General features: G+C 38.1%; 1 protein-coding gene across 11 annotated transcripts in view; it reads left to right on the top strand.

Moving 5' to 3' along the window:
• Positions 1-20,297, top strand: part of ZCCHC7 (zinc finger CCHC-type containing 7) — a 261,414-nt gene that overhangs the window by 199,974 nt on the left and 41,143 nt on the right. For all 11 annotated transcript variants that reach the window (XM_065530336.2, XM_065530341.2, XM_005581281.4 and 8 more), the window contains exons 3-5: positions 6,091-6,134; positions 8,040-8,165; positions 9,376-9,546. In XM_065530336.2, the coding sequence (XP_065386408.1) occupies positions 6,091-6,134; positions 8,040-8,165; positions 9,376-9,546 (341 nt within the window). The remainder of the gene's footprint in view (positions 1-6,090; positions 6,135-8,039; positions 8,166-9,375; positions 9,547-20,297) is intronic.

Here is a 20,297-nt window from a genome sequence, read left to right as displayed (position 1 = left end):
TGATGCAAGTACAGGAATAGATATTTAGAAAATCCAAAGTATTGGTTCCTTAAAGATTACAGGTATATACCAGCTATTGTTTCTTTTTTTCCCAATCTCTAACCATGAGCTCACAGTCTATAATGTATAGACACACAGATTATTTGGGGATAGAACAGTTGCTAACAGACCTACACACTTAGTTTTATTTATTTCTTTATTTATTGCGAAGGTTGTCATGCTCTGTCATCCAGGCTGCTGGCATGCGGTGGTGGCAGTGGCACCATGTTGGCTTACTGCAGCCTCAACCTCCAGGGCTCAAGCCATCCTCCCACCTCAGCTTCCAGATTAGCTGGGACTATACGCATGCACCACCATACCTGGCTAGTTTTTGTGGGTTTTTGTTGTTGTTATTTTTGGAGAGATGAGGTCTCACTATGTTACCTGAGCTGGGCTCAAACAATCCTCCCACTTTGGCCTCCCAAAGTATTGGAATTGCAGGCGTCAGCCACTGCATCTGGCCCACACTTATTTTAGAAGCTATCTTACATATGGGAGACGGTTTTAGTGATGTAGTCATCATAAGTTAATTTCTCATAGGCAGAATTCAGTATTGCTTTTTAAATAGCTCATTTTCCCAAAGAGTATATGCTTCTTGTCCTTTTTAAAAGCTTGATGTTAATTAAATTAGCCTTCTATTGTTAAAAATTCAATTATCATTGTTATTTAACACAGTAATGCTTTTTAGGTAGCATTAGATAGCACATACTATTCTACTATGTGGTAAATTCTTTGAGGGCAAGCACCATGTCTAAGACATCTTTCTGTCTCCAAAAATGTCTTTCACGTGAGAGAGATTCAGTAAATATTTATTGAAAATTAACTTGACACTATTAAATGGAAACTTTTCACTCTTTAAGGTACATTCTTAAATCACCATTAGTGGCAAATTCACCACTGATTTGTGGAATATTGTTGTTCATTGTATGCTGAATCATACCTACCTTTTGGTGAAATATAATAATGAGTTTTACAATTTTAGATGTAACAAATTAGGGTATCTGGAAAATGTAAGGCCTCTATGGCTTCCTTATAGGAAGGAGCTATATGGAAATTAGGCTGAGGAAATGATTCTTAGTCTCTGGCACCTGCGTTGTAGATAACCAACTAGATATGCTGAACTGAGCCCTCTGTCTCAATAATCTTCGGTGATCTTTGGAAATACATTTTACTAGCTACTACCTTCTGTCAGATTGTCCCTAAAGGTTATGATAACCAGCTCTGTAATTATCTGTAGCTACTCTCTTAGTAAAGGAATGGTGATCTTCAGCTCTTCTAACACAGCCAAATATAAGCAGACTAAGTATAACTAAAGCATGGGGTGAACTAGCTTCTATCTTTCAGAAATCTAGCCCATATTCTTCCCCAGAACATTTGAAATGTGAATGCAATCATATCAGTAAATAGCTAAATTACCACTGCATCTCCCACAAAATACAAATTGCCCTTTTTTGCCCTATGTTGGAAAGCACACACATAAAAAAGTGCACATTAGTATAAGCATAATGGACAGGGTTGCTCTGAAGACTAAATGTATATTTAAAGCAATTTATAGACTCTGGATCACCATGTACATATAAAGATGTTTCTCATAATTAACATGCAGTAATTGTATGTATGTGTAATAAAGATAGCAGAATAGTTCCACAGATGGGGGGAAAGTGTAAAAAAATAAGACTGTAGGTTATGGGTCCACCCCTATGACCTAGTCACCTCTGACCAGGCCCAACCTCCAACTTTGGGGATTACAATTTAATATGAGATTCGGCCAGGACATATATTCAAACTATATCAATATCATCACCAGATGAATAGCTAAACAAATTGTTATATCCATATAATGGAATACTGCTTGGTAATAAAAAAAATGAACAAATTGCTGATACCCAATAACAGGGATGAATCTCAGAAATATTCAGGAGGAAATAAGACAGACACAAAATAGTACATAATGTATAATTTCATTTATGTGAGGTCCTGGAATGGGCAAAACGAATCTATCCTGAGAGAAGGCAAATCAGTGGTTGCCTTAGGTGGGGGACTGTCTGCACATGTGCACAAAGTAGCATTTTGGGATGATGGAAATGTTCTACATTTGATTTTCATAGTGACTACCCAGGTGTATACATTTGTCAAATTGAATCCTACTGTATTTTTACATAGGTACATTTTATTACGTGTAAATTGCACCTCATTAGTTTCCTTTACCAGCCCTGCCTTCTGTAACTTTTTTCCTTTTCTCCCTAAAATTGAGGTATTATCCATTCTTCTAAATTTACCATAGCATTTGTTTGGCCTTCTCTTACTCCTCCTTTCTCCTTTCATTTGTCACCTTGTACTCTACTAAGGCTATAAGCTCTTTTCATCATTCTTTACCCTCTAGCACCTTGCTCATTGTAGATGTTCCAACAGATGTTTGTTAAACAGAGTTGATTTCATATGAAGAAAGAATTATCAGCTACTGCTTTGATCACAGCTCTGAAATTTGAATAGAATCACAATCCTAGTTATCAACAAGAACAACCCTATAAAGCAGCTATAAGTTGTGGACAGGCATTCTTAGGACAGTCTTAATTTTACACTTTAGGGCAGTCCCATTTAACATTCTATGGCGTTGGGTGGTGGACACATGGAAGATGAGTGTTCTGGGCCCAATGGAAAGTCCTCTTTAAGGCGAATTACCTTGTGCTAGTTGCAAAGGTCTGGAAGATTTAATTTAGGTAAATTACACTACGTGACAATGTATATGATTCCAGTAATGAGAGAAAATTAGAATCAGAAATTTAGTACTAGAAGGTGCCACCGTGGATGCCATTTATTCTAACCCGTTGTCATACAGACCCAGAGATCTTAAGTATCCTGCCCAACACCACACAGCAAATTAGCGGCAGAGTTAACTCTAGAAGCCAGTTTTCTATCAAGTACCATACCCAGAATTTAACAAGTTGAAGAATTTGCTGTTTGTGGAAGTTCTGAGGAGTTGCCGTGGACAAAGCTTTCCTTGGGGTGAGATTTTGAGTTTAGACACAAACAGAATAGGTAAAGATCAAGGGCAGGAAGCTGCTGTCATTACTGGGTTCAAATCAAAACTGGAACCTTGGAGCCATGGCAGGGACAAGAATTGCCTTATGTGTTCCTGGTGATGTCTTTGCTTCATATACCACTTGAGAAATACTGCTTTTATCTATTGTTGAAACTTAATTTGTATACTTGTTGATGAATTTTCCATAGTAAGAATATGAATATGATATAACTTTTTGAGGAGTTGTTAGTACAGTTAACCCTTGAACAACATGGGTTTGAACTGCATAGGTCTGTCTATAAGCAACTTTTTCTCAACCAAAAATGGATTGAAAATACAGTTTTCATAGGCTGTGAAACCCACATATACAGAGGGTCAACTTTTTATATGTGCAGGTTCCACAGGGCTGACGGGAACTTGAGTGTGCAAGGATTTGGTTCTACCAGGGTAGTCTTGGAACCAATCCCTCATATATTCTGAGGGACAACGGTATATAAGAATATTATTGACAATAGCAAAGACTTGGAATCAACCCAAATGTCCATCAGTGACAGACTGGATTAAGAAAATGTGGCACATATACACCATGGAATACTATGCAGCCATAAAAAACGAGGAGTTTGTGTCCTTTGTAGGGACATGGATGCAGCTGGAAACCATCATTCTCAGCAAACTATCGCAAGAACAGAAAACCAAACACTGCATGTTCTCACTCATAGGTGGGAACTGAACAATGAGATCACTTGGACTCGGGAAGGGGAACATCACACACCGGGGCCTATCACGGGGAGGGGGGAGGTGGGAGGGATTGCACTGGGAGTTGTACCTGATGTAAATGACGAGTTGATGGGTGCTGACGAGTTGATGGGTGCAGCACGCCAACATGGCACAAGTATACATATGTAACAAACCTGCACGTTATGCACATGTACCCTAGAACTTAAAGTATAATAATAATAAAAAAAAAAAAGAATGTTATTGAATTCCACAGAAATGTTAAAGCAATCTGAAAGGAGTCAATCTTCCTCTCTCAAACCTTCCTTTTTCACTGTTTTCTGTTTACATGTAAATTTGGAGAGTGGTAACAGTTGCCATTTTGCATTTCATTGGTCTTATATTTCATTTTTTAAGAACAATTTTAAGTCAGTCTTATAGTTAACATAATTTCAAGTGGTCATTTTGAATTTTAATGATGAAAGACATTGAGATACAAAAAGCAGCTCTGAAAATTATAGCAAAGCATACTCCATACATGGATCCTTTGAATGAAAGAATAATAGCGTGGATGGTTGATGAAGGAATAGAAGCTGCTGCTATTTAATGTATTCTCCATTCTCAGTTCATGGATACAGCCTCCAAATTTTACAAACAAAATAATCATCAGCACAGCATCTCTGCATACCTATGGATTGGTCTTTTTCCAAAGCAGCCTCATGGTTTTCTTAGAAAAGTTTTTTATTTAAAAATATGTCTGTAGACACTTACTCCTGGTAGGCCTGGGAAAATGTAGATTACTTTATGTCTCTTTAAAAGCCTTTCAAAGAAACAAGTCAAGCTTGATTTGTGTTTTTCAGATAGAGGAAAGTAGTAAGGTAGGAGGACAGAGGAAATCTTAGCTTTAAAGGGAGAAAAAGATCTTTCAGTCCTTTTGTCAACACTTTAGCTTCTGCATTAGTCATAGGTCCCTTCCCCCTTGGCCATGGGTGGACCAAAGGAATAGCAGCCATTTGCACGTTTGTGAAAGGACAGTGGAAAGGAAAGAAAACAGCTGACACAAAAAAATGTGGGGGATTATTTCCCCCACAAGGTCAGTGGTTTCTGGATATTTGGCCTCCTTTTTTTTTTCCTTTATTTTGCTGTTTTTGATGTTATAAAATACAGTGCTAAGAACCTAACCCTATTAGTGAGATATTATTCAGAGTCTAATTTTTTTATTGTTATAATGAAAGTCACATAGAATGCAAAGCTAGTGGACACAGTTAATACTCATATTTGATCGAAAAACTTTTCCTCTACTAAACTGAGTTCAAATTGGGGGCCTGCAAGTTAACTGATACTGGACAGGTTAACTGGGGAAAAGACAAAGTTTATTCACACTTTCTGGAGCACTCAATATCACTAACTCTAAAGAAGAGTTTAGAGGGTTATAGAAGTAAGGGGTTATGCCTCTTCCTGTGGCATACCACAGATGCCAGCACTTTGGGAGGCTGAAGGGGTTGGATCGCTTGAGCTCAGGAGTTCGAGACCAGCCTGGGTGACATGGTAAAACCCTGTCTCTACCGAAAAAATTACAAAAAATTAGCCTTGCATGGTGGCACATTCCTATAGTCCCAGCTACTCAGGAGGCTGAGGCGGCAGGATTGCTTAAGCCTGGGAGGCGGAGGTTGCAGTGAACCGAGATGGTACCACTGTACTCCAGTCTTGGTGACAGAGCAAGACCCTGTCTCCAAAAAAAAAAAAAAAAAAAAAAAAGAAGTAAGGGGCTATATACCAACTTAACAAAAGGGGGTAGTTTAGGGAGTCAAAGGACAGAAGGATCTCATTTACACAATTTTTTTGTTATGTCTCAGTGCCCAGTGTCAGTCATCTCCCTCCTGTGGGTCCTCCTGGAGGTATGGCAGAGTTGTAGCAACTCTCTGCTTTAGTCAGATAAAATAAGTTAAGATTTCATTCTGTATCTGCTGTTGGATTTGTGGGCCCTTCACTGATTTTTTTTTTTTTTTTTTTTAGTATTTGTATATAGTCTGATGCTTTTCAATGTATTTTCACATACCTTATTTTATTCTCACGGGACTTTTTAGGCAGATAGGGCAAATACTGTTCTCCCATCTCACAGGTCAGAAAACTAAGACTCAGAGAGGTTAAGTATTTGTCCAGGGCCACATAACTAATAACAAAGCCAAAATAAGAATTTCAGGTATTCAACATTTCTCACTATACCTTGAATACTCATAAATTGTGTAATCTGTTGTCAATCTATAAGTCCTTTAAAGGTGCCATGGTTGAGTAATATTTTATTTGTTTTGTAGGAGAAGATGGTATAAACTGGTTCATCAGTGACAAAGACATTGAGGTAAAATCAAATTATTTTTAAAATTCAGAATAATAATTTCCTTTGCCTCATAGTTTATTATGATAACTTTTGGAACATTAATAAATTTAAGTGGCTTATAAGAACACATTTGATTTTAGCATATGAGTGATTTAACTCTTTAGAAACTTGGTTCAGCCTTGAGTTTTGTCAGTGAGTTAATAGCTGTAATCATCCAGTCCCCTTTCCCTTTCTGTTTCTTCTCTCCTGTGGTGAGTCCTCTCAGCCCATATGGCCTGGTACCACTAAAAAGATCAACACCGGAAATAACTGCTTCTTCAGTGTAAGGAAATGGTTAGTCTATTTTTAGGATGTGGCAGGTGTTTTTCTTTGTCAATTATTAGCCTTAATTGTGGCAGATGCTACAAAAAGAGAATAATTTTATAACTTGGTTTTGGGAGATAGCTAGATTGTATTGTGGTCCACTTGGCCAGTTCAGCAAAATAACAAATAAAAGATGAAAACTGTTTTAAAGGTGGAATTCTACCAAACAAGCTAAAGCATGGTTGGGATTTACAATTCCTCTTTAGATACTCCATATGAGATGCATTGTTGGTATTCTCTTACAAGATCCTAGATTTAGATTAGAGTATGGGACAGTTAGAATTGGGTCACTCTGTAGGCAGAATGGATCTTAAAAGGACTCCAGTGGAAAGAAATTATCTCATTCCTTTATAGAAATTATCACCCAGTCTTGTAGGCAGTAACCCTGTGCTGTTCAAAAGAAGGGATATAGTTGGTAGCTGTACTAACTTCACAAAAAACAAAGCCATAAAAACACTAACTCAAAATTTAAGCAGGCCTCTCATTCAGAAAAACATGGTGTACATTCAGTTATAGAAATCAGCAGTGGCTGGCCGGGCATGGTGGCTTACGCCTGTAATCCCAACACTTTGGGAGGCTGAGGTGGGTGGATCACCTGAGGTCAGGAGTTCAAAACCAGACTGGGCAACATGGTGAAACTCCATCTCTACTGAAAATACAAAAATTAGCCAGGTGTGGTGGTGGGTGCCTGTAGTCCCAGCTACTCGGGAGGCTGAGGCAGGAGAATCGCTTGAACCCGGGGAGTTGGAGGTTGCAGTGAGTCAAGATTGCGCCACTTCAGTCCAGCCTGGTCAAAAGAATGAAACTGTCTCAAAAAAAAAAAAAAGAAGTCAGCAGTGGCTTTGACTGAATGCTGCTGCAATGTCTAAGTGATGCGTGTCAGTACCCCTGCTAGATCTGAAACGTAAGTAGAGAAAGGTTAAAAAAAAAAAAAAAAAAATCACATGGAGAAGTATAAAAGACTCAGCAGGCGGGAGGGGCAGACAAAAAGCAGTAGAGTTACCTTTATGGCACCTCCTTTTATGTTTTTCTACCTCTTTTTTTTTTTTTTTTTGGAGATGGAATTTCGCTCTTGTTGCCCAGGCTGGAGTGCAATGGCACAATCTCGGCTCACCACATCCTCTGCCTCCCAGGCACAAGTGATTCTCCTGCCTCAACCTCCCAAGTAGCTGGGTTTACAGGCCTGTGCCACCACGCCCGGCTAGTTTTGTATTTTTAGTAGAGATGGGGTTTCTCTATGTTGGTCAGGCTGGTCTCAAACTCCCGACCTCAGGTGATCCGCCCGCCTTGGCCTCCCACTTGCTGGGATTACAGGCATGAGCCACCACGCCCGACCTCTGCCTCTTTTTAAGAGAACAAGAGAGATCATGACGTTCCCCTGTGGCTAGGTTCTAAGTTGAACAGATGTAACTAATAATTCTCTTTCTTTATCAAGGTAATGGAACTGACTTGAAGCTTGATGTATCTTTATTCATTTATAGTTGTCTTTAACAAGAGTAGTAGATGGCTTTTATTTAGCAGTGAAACAATTTTTTTAATTCTTGATTTTTTTTTTCCGCTTAGGCCCAGATAGCTAATAACCGAACACCTGGAAGATGGACCCAGCGATACTATTCAGCCAACAAAAACATTATCTGTAGAAATTGTGACAAACGTGGCCATTTATCAAAGAACTGCCCCTTACCACGAGTACGTGAAATATGCCTTGCTTCTTTCCACATATGTAAACTCAAAATCTCAAGGGTGAGGCCGGGCGCGGTGGCTCACGCCTGTAATCCCAGCACTTTGGGAGGCCAAAGCGGGTGGATCATGAGTTCAGGAGATCGAGACCATCCTGGCTAACATGGTGAAACCCCGTCTCTACTAAAAATATACAAAAAATTAGCCGGGCGTGATGGCGGGCGCCTGTAGTCCCAGCTACTTGGGAGACCGAGGCAGGAGAATGGCGTGAACCCGGGAGATGGACCTTGCGGTGAGCAGAGATCGCACCACTGCACTCCAGCCTGGGTGACAAAGCAAGACACTGTCTCAAAAAAAAAAATCTCAAGGGTGAAACCCTATAACCTTAGAATTCAAATCATTTTATAGTATGTGTGTTAAATTTCATGTCGCTTACAGCCTAGTGTAGGAGAAATGATAATAAATTTGGAGTCAGAAAAATGTGGAATCAATTTTAACTTCTCATTACTAGTTGGGCAAATCATTTAACCCTCTATGCTTCTCGTTTTCTTGTCTATAAAATGAAAAGATTGAATCAGATGATTCCTGAGACCCCTTTCACTTACAAACCTTCTACTTCATAAGAGCTTATTTCACTGTGAGATAATTTTTATTGTTAGGAAATTATAATTTGGAGCATTTTTAAATGTTTATTAATGTAAGTTATGTTAGGGTACATCAACCTTTGGAACAACACAGAACTGAAGATCTTAGACGTTTCCTGACCAGATAATTAGCTCTTAACAAACATTTCTTCCATTCCTCCTACCTCTTCCAAATGACTGTTTTTTAGATAGTTCAGACAGCTCTCATGTTCCTTTTTTGTTTTGGCCTCTCCAGGCAAAACAGCTTCTGTATCTGTTTCTCCTATGACTTAGCTTCTAGATATGCTCCTCATTCTACTTTCCCTCTTACATACCTTTCATTTTGTCAATATTCCTATAAGAAGAGGCATAAGGAATAAATGCCAGCTGCTAGTATGTACAGACTAAGCCTTTTTGGCAAACAGTATACATACAGTGTTTTGGACATTTTGTTTGATTTAACAGTTGTGCTCAAGATTCTACCTCTATTAGGTCTCAAATTAGAAATAATTTTTTATGGGATTATATTGAAAAAGAAATACTAATCTTCTACCTTTTGAGACTGAAGAGATTTTAATGATTTTTTTGCCACATAGAAAGTTCGTCGCTGCTTCCTATGCTCCAGGAGCGGACACCTCCTATATTCCTGTCCAGCCCCGCTTTGTGAATACTGTCCTGTGCCTAAGATGTTGGACCACTCATGTCTTTTCAGACATTCCTGGGATAAACAATGTGACCGATGTCATATGCTCGGCCACTATACAGATGTGAGTATCCTGCATGTAACTAATTTGTCAGGCTTTGGAGGGAGTGTGCAAGTTTGTAATTAATGTGCAAGTTTATAACTATCAGTCAGCATACCTAAAAGAATGTTTACTCTGTGCTATATAGATTGATAGTCATGTCCCTTTTGTCACTGAATATGTATATAAAGCAGTGCTCTAAATATCAGTGTAAGGAGCCTACTGAATCAGGAGAGAGTATTAAGAGATAGCATTAACAAATATTTTAAGCCCATTCTAGCCCTTTTTCTTTATGTGCTTGCTAAATAAAGGCTGAATTTAAAGAGGTAATAAATAACATGTAAAATGTGTGTATTTATTCATATTTATTTATTAAGATGTAATCTCACTCTGTCACCCAGGCTGGAGTACAATGGTACAATCTCGGCTCATTGCAACCTCTGCCTCCCAGGTTCCAGCGATCCTCCTACCTCAGCCTCCCAAGTAGCTGGGACTACAGGCGCATGCCAACACTCCTGGCTTATTTTTGTATTTTTAGTAGAGACAGGGTTTTCACCGTGTTGGCCAGGCTGGTCTTGAACTCTCGACCTCAGGTGATCCGCCCACCTCAGCCTCCCAAAGTGCTGGGATCACAGGCGTGAGCCACCGCATCCTGTTTATGCATATTTAAATGAAAATATATGCACAATTAGCAGTTATATAGAAATGTTTATAGGAAGCCTATTCTGATCTTTTTTTATTTTTATTTTACTTATTTATTTATTTATTGTTTTGTGATGGAGTCTCGCTCTTTTGCCCAGGCTGTGGAGTGCAGTGGCGCGATCTCGGCTCACCGCAACCTCCAACTCCTAGGTTCAAGCGATTCTCCTGCCTCAGCCTCCCGAGTAGCTGGGATTACAGGCACGGGCCACCATGCCTGGCTATTCTTGTATTTTTAGTAGAGACGGGGTTTCACCATGTTGGCCAGGATGGTCTCGATCTCCTGACCTCGTGATAGATCCACCTCAGCCTCCTAAAGTGCTGGGATTACAGGCGTGAGCCACTGCGCCCAGCTTTTTTTTTTTTTTTTTCCAGACAGAGTCTCACTCTGTCACCCTGGCTGGAGTGCAGTGGCATGATCTTGGCTCACTGCAACCTCTGCCTCCCAGGTTCAAGCGATTCTCCTGCTTCAGCCTCCCAAGTAGCTGGGATTACAGGCACCCGCCACCATGCCCGGCTAATTTTTGTATTTTTAGTAGACAGCAGGGTTTCACATGGTCAGGCTGGTCTCAAACTCCTGACCTCAGGTGATCCACCCACCTCAGCATCCCAAAGTGTTGAGATTACAGGCGTGAGCCATTGCACCTGGCCTGATTCTTCTTATTAATGATTTTGCTGCTCTAATAGTCTAAGGAAAGAAGGACAAGGCAGCCATTACTTTAAATTGCAGCATATTAAAAATGCTATTTTGGACACCATTTGCATTGTATTGTTGTAAATGTATATGAAGTTTAGTCACAATTTCAAAGACCAGAGGGCTATTGAAATAAGTAAATCAGCTTTGATGTGGAATATGTAGCTTTCTACATTCGGTTTACCCTAACTCCTAATGAGTGTCTCATTAAGAGTATTTCATTTTAGGTCTTAATTGCGTTTCTTACTACATAGTAACATATGTTTATTTTATATTAACAACTAATCAATACAAAGTCATTTTTCATCCTCATACCTAAGTGGCAATTCTAATTCATTTAAGGCGTATTTATGAAAGGAGTATATCTCATTCTCTTTTTTAAAGCATTACTTATCTATTTTTTAAAATAATAAAAGTACTTTAATATGTACTTCCCCAAAGTCATGATACGAAAGCAGAAACATTTTTCTAATTTTATTTATATTGAAATATACCTGTAGTCTTTTTTTTACAGCCCTTTTTAATGCATGTCTGAAATACACCTATAATCTTTTGCTCAGTAAATTAGTATGGCTTTCTGTTGAAATGAATTTCAGATTAAAAGAGATTAGAGTGTGACTGTTTGGTATATATATGTACTTCTCATGTAAATAATGTAACAATTATTATTGTAATTCCACCAGCAAATTTATACTTAAATTGTTACCCATTTTTTAAACAAACAGTGGTGCATTTAATAATGTTTTGGTAAGTCATATTTTATCAATGGAATTGTGAAATTAAAATACATGTACATTTATATCTGGATAAGTATTGTCAAATTGCTCTTCTAAAAGATTGTATCAACGTATCTACCTACCAGCAGTGTTAAGAGAAATGAGCACTGCACTCATCAACCTTAAGTATTATCAGTCTTTAAAATTTTTGGCTAATCAGACCAAAAAATGATATTTTATTGTTTTAATTTGTATTTCTTTGGTTATTAATAAAGTGGTATATGGTTAATTAATTTGAATACTCTATTCTCAAGGCTATATATAGAGATAGAAGTTGTCATTTCATTCCAAAGTACTTTAATCTTATTTTTCAGTGTTTACCAAGTCTTAAAAATGATAAATCCTGAATTGTCCTAGCATTATGTTGTTGTCTGCATTAAGTTGTCAATTATAATTTTCTTAGCAAGATTTTCTAGTTTGGCAGTTATCTTTAATAGCATCTGTTTATTTTACTGTTTTCTTCCAAAGAGCTCTGACAAATACGGTCTTATTTGCCTGTGGTAAAGAAAGGAGTAAGACATTATCATAGACAATTTTTTAAAAATAAAAAACGGTACTACAGAACAGTTAAAAATTTCTTGTAAAAGGTTATATAATCATCTGTGAGTGTTAATTCTATAGGCCATTCCTCTTTACTTAATTTTGGCCCCTAATATATGTTAAATTATTATCTAAAATGAGAATTAATAATCACAGTGAATGTAAGTTTTTTTAAATAGGGTTAAAATCGTGGTATGCTCCTGTAATGTCAGCTACTCAGGAGGCTAAGGCAGGAGGATCTCTTGATCCCAGGAGTTTAAAACCTGGTGGCTCACACTTGTAATCTTAGCACTCTGGGAGGCCGAGCCAGGTGGATCACGAGATCAAGAGATCGAGACCATCCTGGCCAACATGGTGTGAAATCCTGTCTTTACTAAAAATACAAAAATTAGCTGGGCGTGGTGGTACACGCCTGTAGTCCCAGCTACTTGGGAGACTGAAGCAGGAGAATCACTTCTACCCGGGAGGCAGAGGTTGCAGTGAGCCGAGGTCATACTACTGCACTCCAGCCTGGCAACAGAGTAAGACTCTGTCTAAAACAAACAAACAAACAAACAAAAAAACCAGTCTGGGCAACATAGTGAGAGCCCATCTCAAAAAATAAAATATAATAGGGTTAGGCTGTGACCAACTTCAGATAAGGCAGTACTCGTTTCCCCAAATCTACCAGTATCGACTATTTTTGTTGTAATTACATGGTGAAGGTTCTGGATCCTGGTCTTTGTAGCCTACCCACCTGGTATAGGATTCCCTCACAGCCCAGTCAAGCCTGGGCTCTACTGACTCCTTGTGGCAAGGCTCATAGTCCTTCCACCACCCCAGAAACTTCATGAGAATTCACATGGAAGCCGAGTCATTCTGGCCCCTTGTTGTTGGAACTGTACATGCTTTAGGTCTGTCTTGAAACCTGGGCCTCCACAGAAAATTTGTTTCCTATGCAACCCTATCAGATGCTTGCTGCTCATCTTCCATGATCCTGAATTAAGAGATGATATCAGCCTCTTTCTCACTTGCTATGGCTGCTTTTAAGTCATTACTCAACCCTTTTTATATAGATATCTTCCGCTTATTTAAGGCTTATACCCTCTGGCAATACCATCCTCTACCTTTCTTTGTCATTTTCATCTTCCCACCTACTGGACTTTCTGCTCATTCACGGAGGATTTCTGAAACCCTGAATAACTATAGATGTTCTAACTTTTTATAAATTGACAATATCGAGAAACTTCCAAGGCTGGGTGCAGTGGCTCACGCCTGTTACCCAGCACTTTGGGAGGCCGAGGTAGGCAGATCACTTGAGGCCACAAGTTTGAGGCCAGCCTGGCCAACATGGCAAAACCCTGTCCCTACTAAAAATACAAAAGTTAGCTGAGTGTGGTGGTGCACACTTGTAATTCCAGCTACTGGGAAGGCTGAGGCATGAGAATTGCTAGAACCCAGGACGCAGAAGTTTCAGTGAACTGAGATCGCACCACTGCACTCCAGCCTGGGCAACAGAGTGAGACAGTTTCCAAAAAAACAAAAGGAAAGAAACTTGCCCTTTTACTTTATATATTCCCATAGTCACACACCTAAACCTCTGTTTGGCCAGATTACCAGATACATGTATGCAAAGAGAATTTGTAGTGAAAACTGTCGAGTCATATTCAAATCCTTTCTGTAATGAAAAGTTCTCTCCTAAAATCTGTTGGAAATTCCTCATTGATTAACTACTTCTGTAAAAGTATTTGGTTGAAATCCCAGAGTTTTATGAGGTGAAGGATAAAAAAGATGGCTCAAAGCCTACCAAAGTCAACCTGCATCATTAGTCCCTTTCAGAAGACAAGAACCTAGAGTGTGGAAAGAATCCTGTTTCTGAATCTGCTATAGTTTCTCTCCTCACTTGCCAACAATTTTTAAATATACAGAGAATTTTTAAATGTCTGTATACATTTAGCTTGCACACAGAGCAATTCTGTGAGCTATCTCTGACATTTCCAAGATAACGACAGCCATACATAATTGTATGTTTACTGTGCTGGAGGAGTGCTTCATTCACCACTATGTCCTTAGCATATAGTAGGTATTCAGTAGATTTAATCCTCACAAGCAGGATATGAAGTGTAAGTACTATTTATTACTCCTATTTTACAAACTAAAAACTGAGACACTACAAGGTTAATAAGTTTTGCCCAAGGTCTAAAAGCTAAAATGATACTGTACTTTATGAATATATGTGGAGAAAGCTTGCATATTGGCAATCTAGGAATCATCAGTTTATCTCCTGCTCAGAGGATCTCTCAACTTTCTTTCTTAAATATGCAGATATTATAGCTCTAATAAGCAACTTTAATATAACACTCATGACATTGGGGCAACATAGTGAGACTTCCACTCTTTACCAAAAAAGATTTAAAAATTAGGCAGGCAGAGTGGCATGCACCTGTAGTCCCAGCTACTCAGAAGGCTGAGGTGGGAGGATTACTTGAGCCCAGGAGATCAAGGCTGCAGTGAGCTATGATCACATCACTGCACTCCAGCCTGGGTGAAAGAGTAAGACTCTCTCTTTAAAAAAAAAAAAAAAAAAAAAAAAAACCAATATATTATAAAACACATGAGGAAAAATATTTTCCAAACAAAAATAAATTTTACCTTAGGTTTTCAGCACTTTAAAAAACCCCTGGGGATCAAGAAAGCAGTATAGCATGTTGATTTTCAGACACAGAGCCAATTCTGTGATACCATAGAGCTTTACTGCTCACAAGAGACCGTTGCAGCTTCAGCAATCTTTATTAATTGTTCAGATTGCCACTCTTTTTTATTAAAGCATGAGTGAGTTAGTGTCAGATATAATCAAAATCCAAACCTAAATTTTCTCCCTTTATTCAGCAATTTTTTTTCTCAAATTCCCTGCTCAGTACTTTTAACTTTTAAAGTCTGATTTTTTAATACAGTAGAAGAAAATAATTCATAGAACATATTTCACTTTATTCCTTTATTTAATTTTATTTTTATGTTTATTTTTGAAACAGAGTCTCACTCTGCCGCCCAGGCTGGAGTGCAGAGGTGTGATCTCAGCTCACTGCAACCTCTGCCTCCCAGATTCGAGCAATTCTCCTGCCTCGGCCTCCCAAGTAGCTGAGATTACAGGCATGAGCCACCACACCCAGCTAATTTTTGTATTTTTAATAGAGGTGGGGTTTCACCATGTTGGCCAGGCTGATGCCGAACTCCTGACCTCAGGTGATCCGCCCACCTTGGCCTCCCAAAGTGCTGGGGTTACAGGCGTGAGCTATCACACCTGGCCTTTTTACTTTTTTGATGCTAGAAAAATGCTCCCATATCAGCCATATACTACAATATTTTTCACAGTGCAAAAGTTTATTTTAAGGAGAACTCAGTATAAACTGTGTAGTCTTTAACATACACGTGAGTGCTCAATGATGTTTCTTCAATAAATACATATGTAAAATTGAAAACTAATGTCTTTTATTTAAATTTTTATTAAACTTGGAGATTTCCAGCAGGAAATATAAAGCATCTAGTACAAATCATTTCATACTTGTCGAATCCAGAATGGACAGTTACTAGAGCATTATTTTTGTAAAGGTAGTTATTTAAGAAACAGGTATTTATTTTATTTTTAGTCTATTCCAAGGAGCACTGAGTAGTATTCATACAATTTCCTCCCCTTATCCTTTCCACAGTCTTACTCAGATATGACTGGCCAGAAATAAGAATGGCTGAAACATCTTATTGAGCTGAATAACTAAGCCAAGATTTGAATTTAAAGACTTGCTTAATTCAAATATTTTGTGTAATGGCGGTTCTACCTTTATTCAGAAACATCTCCAGTGTTCTACCACCCAAAAAACTTTCTACATTTGTTCATTTAGCAAAAATTTGCTGGTTGCCTCTTACATGCCAGACAGTATTCCAAGTACGAGGGGAAAAAAAGATGAGTAAGACATGATCCCTGCCCTTGAGGAACTCAGAGTATAATAGGAAAGGTGGGTGTGTTAAGAAGAGTGTAAAGTGTAATATGAAAGTACATCAGGGTGGTGATAAATGAAAGAGTCTTAGAAGACTCTAAACTTAGTGACTTGCAGATAATGTGTACCTAGAAAATGTAGAAAGTGTAACATAGACCTAAGAAGGGAGCCAAGTAAGTGTGTCTTTTTATTTTGAGATAATTATAGATTCACATACAGTTTTAAGAAATAATATAGAGGACTGGGCGCAGTGACTCTTTCCAGTAACCACAACCCAGCCCTTTGGGAGGCCAAATCAGAAGGATTGCCTGAGACCAGGAGTTTGAGAACAGCCTAAGCAATATAGTGAGACCCTATATCTACAAGAAAACATTTTTTTAAAGAAATGATAAAATTAAGATTCAGATAGCAAATAATCATGAACAAACTAATTTCCCTGCTAAACTTACTTGAAGAGAAACCACTGATATATTCAGATCTACTTAATGAAAATGAGAATGCCTAAATAAGAATAAATAATTACAAATTAAAATGCCCCTCCCCAACAAAGTAACTAGGATGTATAAAATCACAATGGGAGGAATGAATGAAGGGGATAATTTTGAAAATAAAAATTCATCTCTGAAAAAACTAAAATGCTAGAATTATATTATTGTGATAGATTGATATGTACCTTCAGATAAATATGTAGTTCTGCTGACAGTGTGCATTACACTATCTTTGGAAATAAAGAGGAAAATGAGACTTTGGTTAGATACATGTACTTTGTTCCACCCACTTTTCTCAACGTTTTAATGTTATTTATAGGTAATATTGGAGCCAGAGGGCAGGCTGCAATTGATTGATTGTCTTACACAATTGTCGTATAGGCTTACCAAATGTTTATTTAACTGAGAGATCAGACTACTTCAAGAAAGTTAAGTAGATTTCTATACTTGAAGGTCTCCTATCCTCTTGATGTACACAAAACTCATGATAATGTTAGTGAAAATTGCATATGTGTTCATTGTTCAGGGAGTAAATCCCAAAATCAGGAATTAGTAATTTATTGGAACTGTTACCAAGCCACCTAATAAATGAATATCTGAAATTTTTCATGGTTGCAAATGTATGTGGCCTTATGTAAATAATTATGGTCTACATTTTAAACTTGAAGGCATATGATACAGTTTGGCTCCATGTCCCCACTCGAATCTCAAGTTGAATTGTAATTCCCAATGTTGAGGGAGGGACCTGGTGGGAGGTGATTGGATCATGGGGGCAGATTTCCCCCGTGCTGTTCTTGCAATAGTAAGTTCTCATGAGATTTGATGGTGTAAAAGTGTATGGCACCCTGCCCCTCATTTGCTCTCTTTCTCTCCTGCCAACGTGAAGAAGGTGCTTGCTTCCCCTTCAACTTCCACCATGATTGTAAGTTTCCTGAGGCCTCCTCAGTCATGCTTCCTGTTAAGCCTGTGGAACTTGAGTCAGTTAAACCTCTTTTCTTCCTAAATTACCCCAGTGTTAGGTAATTCTTTAGAGTAATGTGAAAATGGACTAGTACAGTATATAACTTAGTACATTTAAAGTTTGAAGGAGAAACCAGTTCTTATTTTAAATTGTACTAAATGGTTTCCTTTCTAGCCATTTCTAAGTAACCTGAAAATTCCTCCAATCTTTTTAACTCTCCCTATAGTACATACCTCCTTGTCTAGTATTAGTCACTTTCAGTGGACTCAGCAGCTTACTAGCAAGCTTATCTTGTCTTTATAGAAAATGTAAGAGTAAGTGTGTAGAAAATAGAGATAATTCCCATTCTTCAGACCCTTACCTTTCATCAAAGGAAGAGAAAGATTGTCTCCTTCTAGCCTGCCTTTATAAACTTTATAAGCTCTCAACATTAAAGGATAAATAAACTTCAGTTTTTCTCTGAGAATCTTACAGCACTGAGGAATGGACTGACTTACTCTTCAGTCCAATCACATTTGGGAAGACACAAGTCTCTGATATATAAAGCAGAAGGCCACTAAGAATTTGTTAAATTTCAAACTTATTATATGCCACACCTTTTTAAAACTAAATCTAGGTATAAAAGTCCATGTAGACTTGAATTTTACTATTAAATCCACTAATATGAACAAATTCTGGGATATAATTATCTGAGTTATGAATTGAGAATGAAAATAAGATCCTTGTTAACAACCCTAAGGCTAAAAGATTCACTAAATCTTACAGAATAAGGTCAGTGCTACTGACCTTTATAGATCCCTGGATGTGGTGGAAGTTGCCTATAGTCCCAGTACGTGGGAGGATGAGGCAGGAAGATCACTTGAGCAAAGGAGTTCAAGTCCAACCTGGGCAACATAGCAAGACCCGATCTCTTAAAAAAAAAAAAAAAAAAAGTATACATTCCAGACAGCTTTCTGATTTGGTTTTGAAAGTTTCTGTCAAATTACACAGCAGTGAAGCAATATGCACAGCTGGGAAAGCTGTTTAACCTCAAACTATTCAAAGACTTACTTATAGAGATCTGTTTGCTAGCATACTAATCAATTCTATGTATAATCTTGTTGTACTAATCAATTCTATGTATGATCTTGTACTAATCCTATGTATGATCTGGTCGAACCCAATAAGCAGTTATTCATCTTGAAAAAGAGCTGTTTTCCTCAGTTGTCTACTAGTTAAAATAATTAGGCATGCCATCTAAAAGGTACACACAGTTCATCTTGAAAACTTACAAATGCCTGTAGTATGATTATATTTCAGTTAAAAAAAAAAAAACAAAAAACAAAGTGAGCTCTGTGTAATCTACATGTATATGCTTGTGTGTATATATATGTACATATATAAACAATGATAAATGGGATAAAAGAATACATACCACGCTCTTAACATTGATTTTCCTCATCAGACTGGGAATAGGTTAGAAAAGAGGGCTGAAAAACGCAATTAGTTTTGCCTTTATTCGTATTTTTATTGTATTGTTTCATTTGTTTTAAAAAGAGAGTAAAAAGATAATTATGCAGGATTTCAGTTTAATAGTAAGTGTGATCTTCATTTGTTGTAAGGCATTCTACTAATCATTTGCTTGATAAAAATAAAGCAATACTAAACTACTTTCAGAAGTTCAAGAAACTCAAGCAAATTATATAATAAATATTATGAGCTAATTGGCCTTTTATAGAACATAAAAATAATTCTCTCTGTAATCATGGAAGACATGGCTCAATTTTTAAATTATTTCATCCAGTGTTATTCTAAATTTTTACTTTTTTTAGCCCATTATATTTTAGACAGAAACCAGTTCTAATGTAGCAGGAAAAATTTCTAAAGTAAGCTACAGGGTCTCAAAGTCTTCTTTCTCACCCTCTCATCACCCTTGCTACCCACTGCTACTGGTTTAGGGATGCTTATTTGAGACAGAGTATCACTCTGTTGCCAGACTGGAGTGTAGTGGCGCTGGAGTGCAGTGGCGCTGGAGTGCAGTGGTGCGATCTCAGCTCACTGCAACTTCCGCCTCCTGGGTTCAAGCTATTCTCCTGCCTCGGCCTCCCAAGTACCTGGGACTACAGGCGCGCACTACCACACCCAGCTGCTTTTTGTATTTTTAGTACAGATGGGGTTTCGCCATGTTGTCCACCCTGGTCTCAAACTCCTAACCTCAAGTGATCTGCCCGCCTCAGCCTCCTAAAGTGCTGGGATTACAGGCATGAGCCAATGTGTCCAGCCAAGAACTTTATTCTTATAAGAATCTGGCACAATGGAAGGGTCTTTTAATGGTATAGATAACAATGTCCAGTGATTTAAAACAGCTCTTCACAGGTCTCTGTAATTGTAACTCTTTCCCTGTTCTTAACAAACCAAAACTTGATAGTCTCACAACTTTTCCATAAATGAGTTGATCAGAGACCTGTATAGTGCTTGGCAAATACCACCTGAGCTGCCAATACTGGCTGGATTTCACATACGCCTTTTTTTTTTTTTTAATAAGCCAATAGAAAAAAATTGCAGGCATATATAAAAAATTGGTAGATCCAAAAAAAAAAAGTTTGGAGTGGGCCCTGTGTGGTGGCTCATACCTGTAATCCCAGCACTTTGGGAGGCCAAGGCAGG

Source organism: Macaca fascicularis, chromosome 15 (genome assembly GCF_037993035.2).
Source record: "Macaca fascicularis isolate 582-1 chromosome 15, T2T-MFA8v1.1".
Lineage (NCBI taxonomy): Eukaryota > Metazoa > Chordata > Mammalia > Primates > Cercopithecidae > Macaca > Macaca fascicularis.
This window is presented reverse-complemented; position numbering and strand designations above follow the sequence as displayed.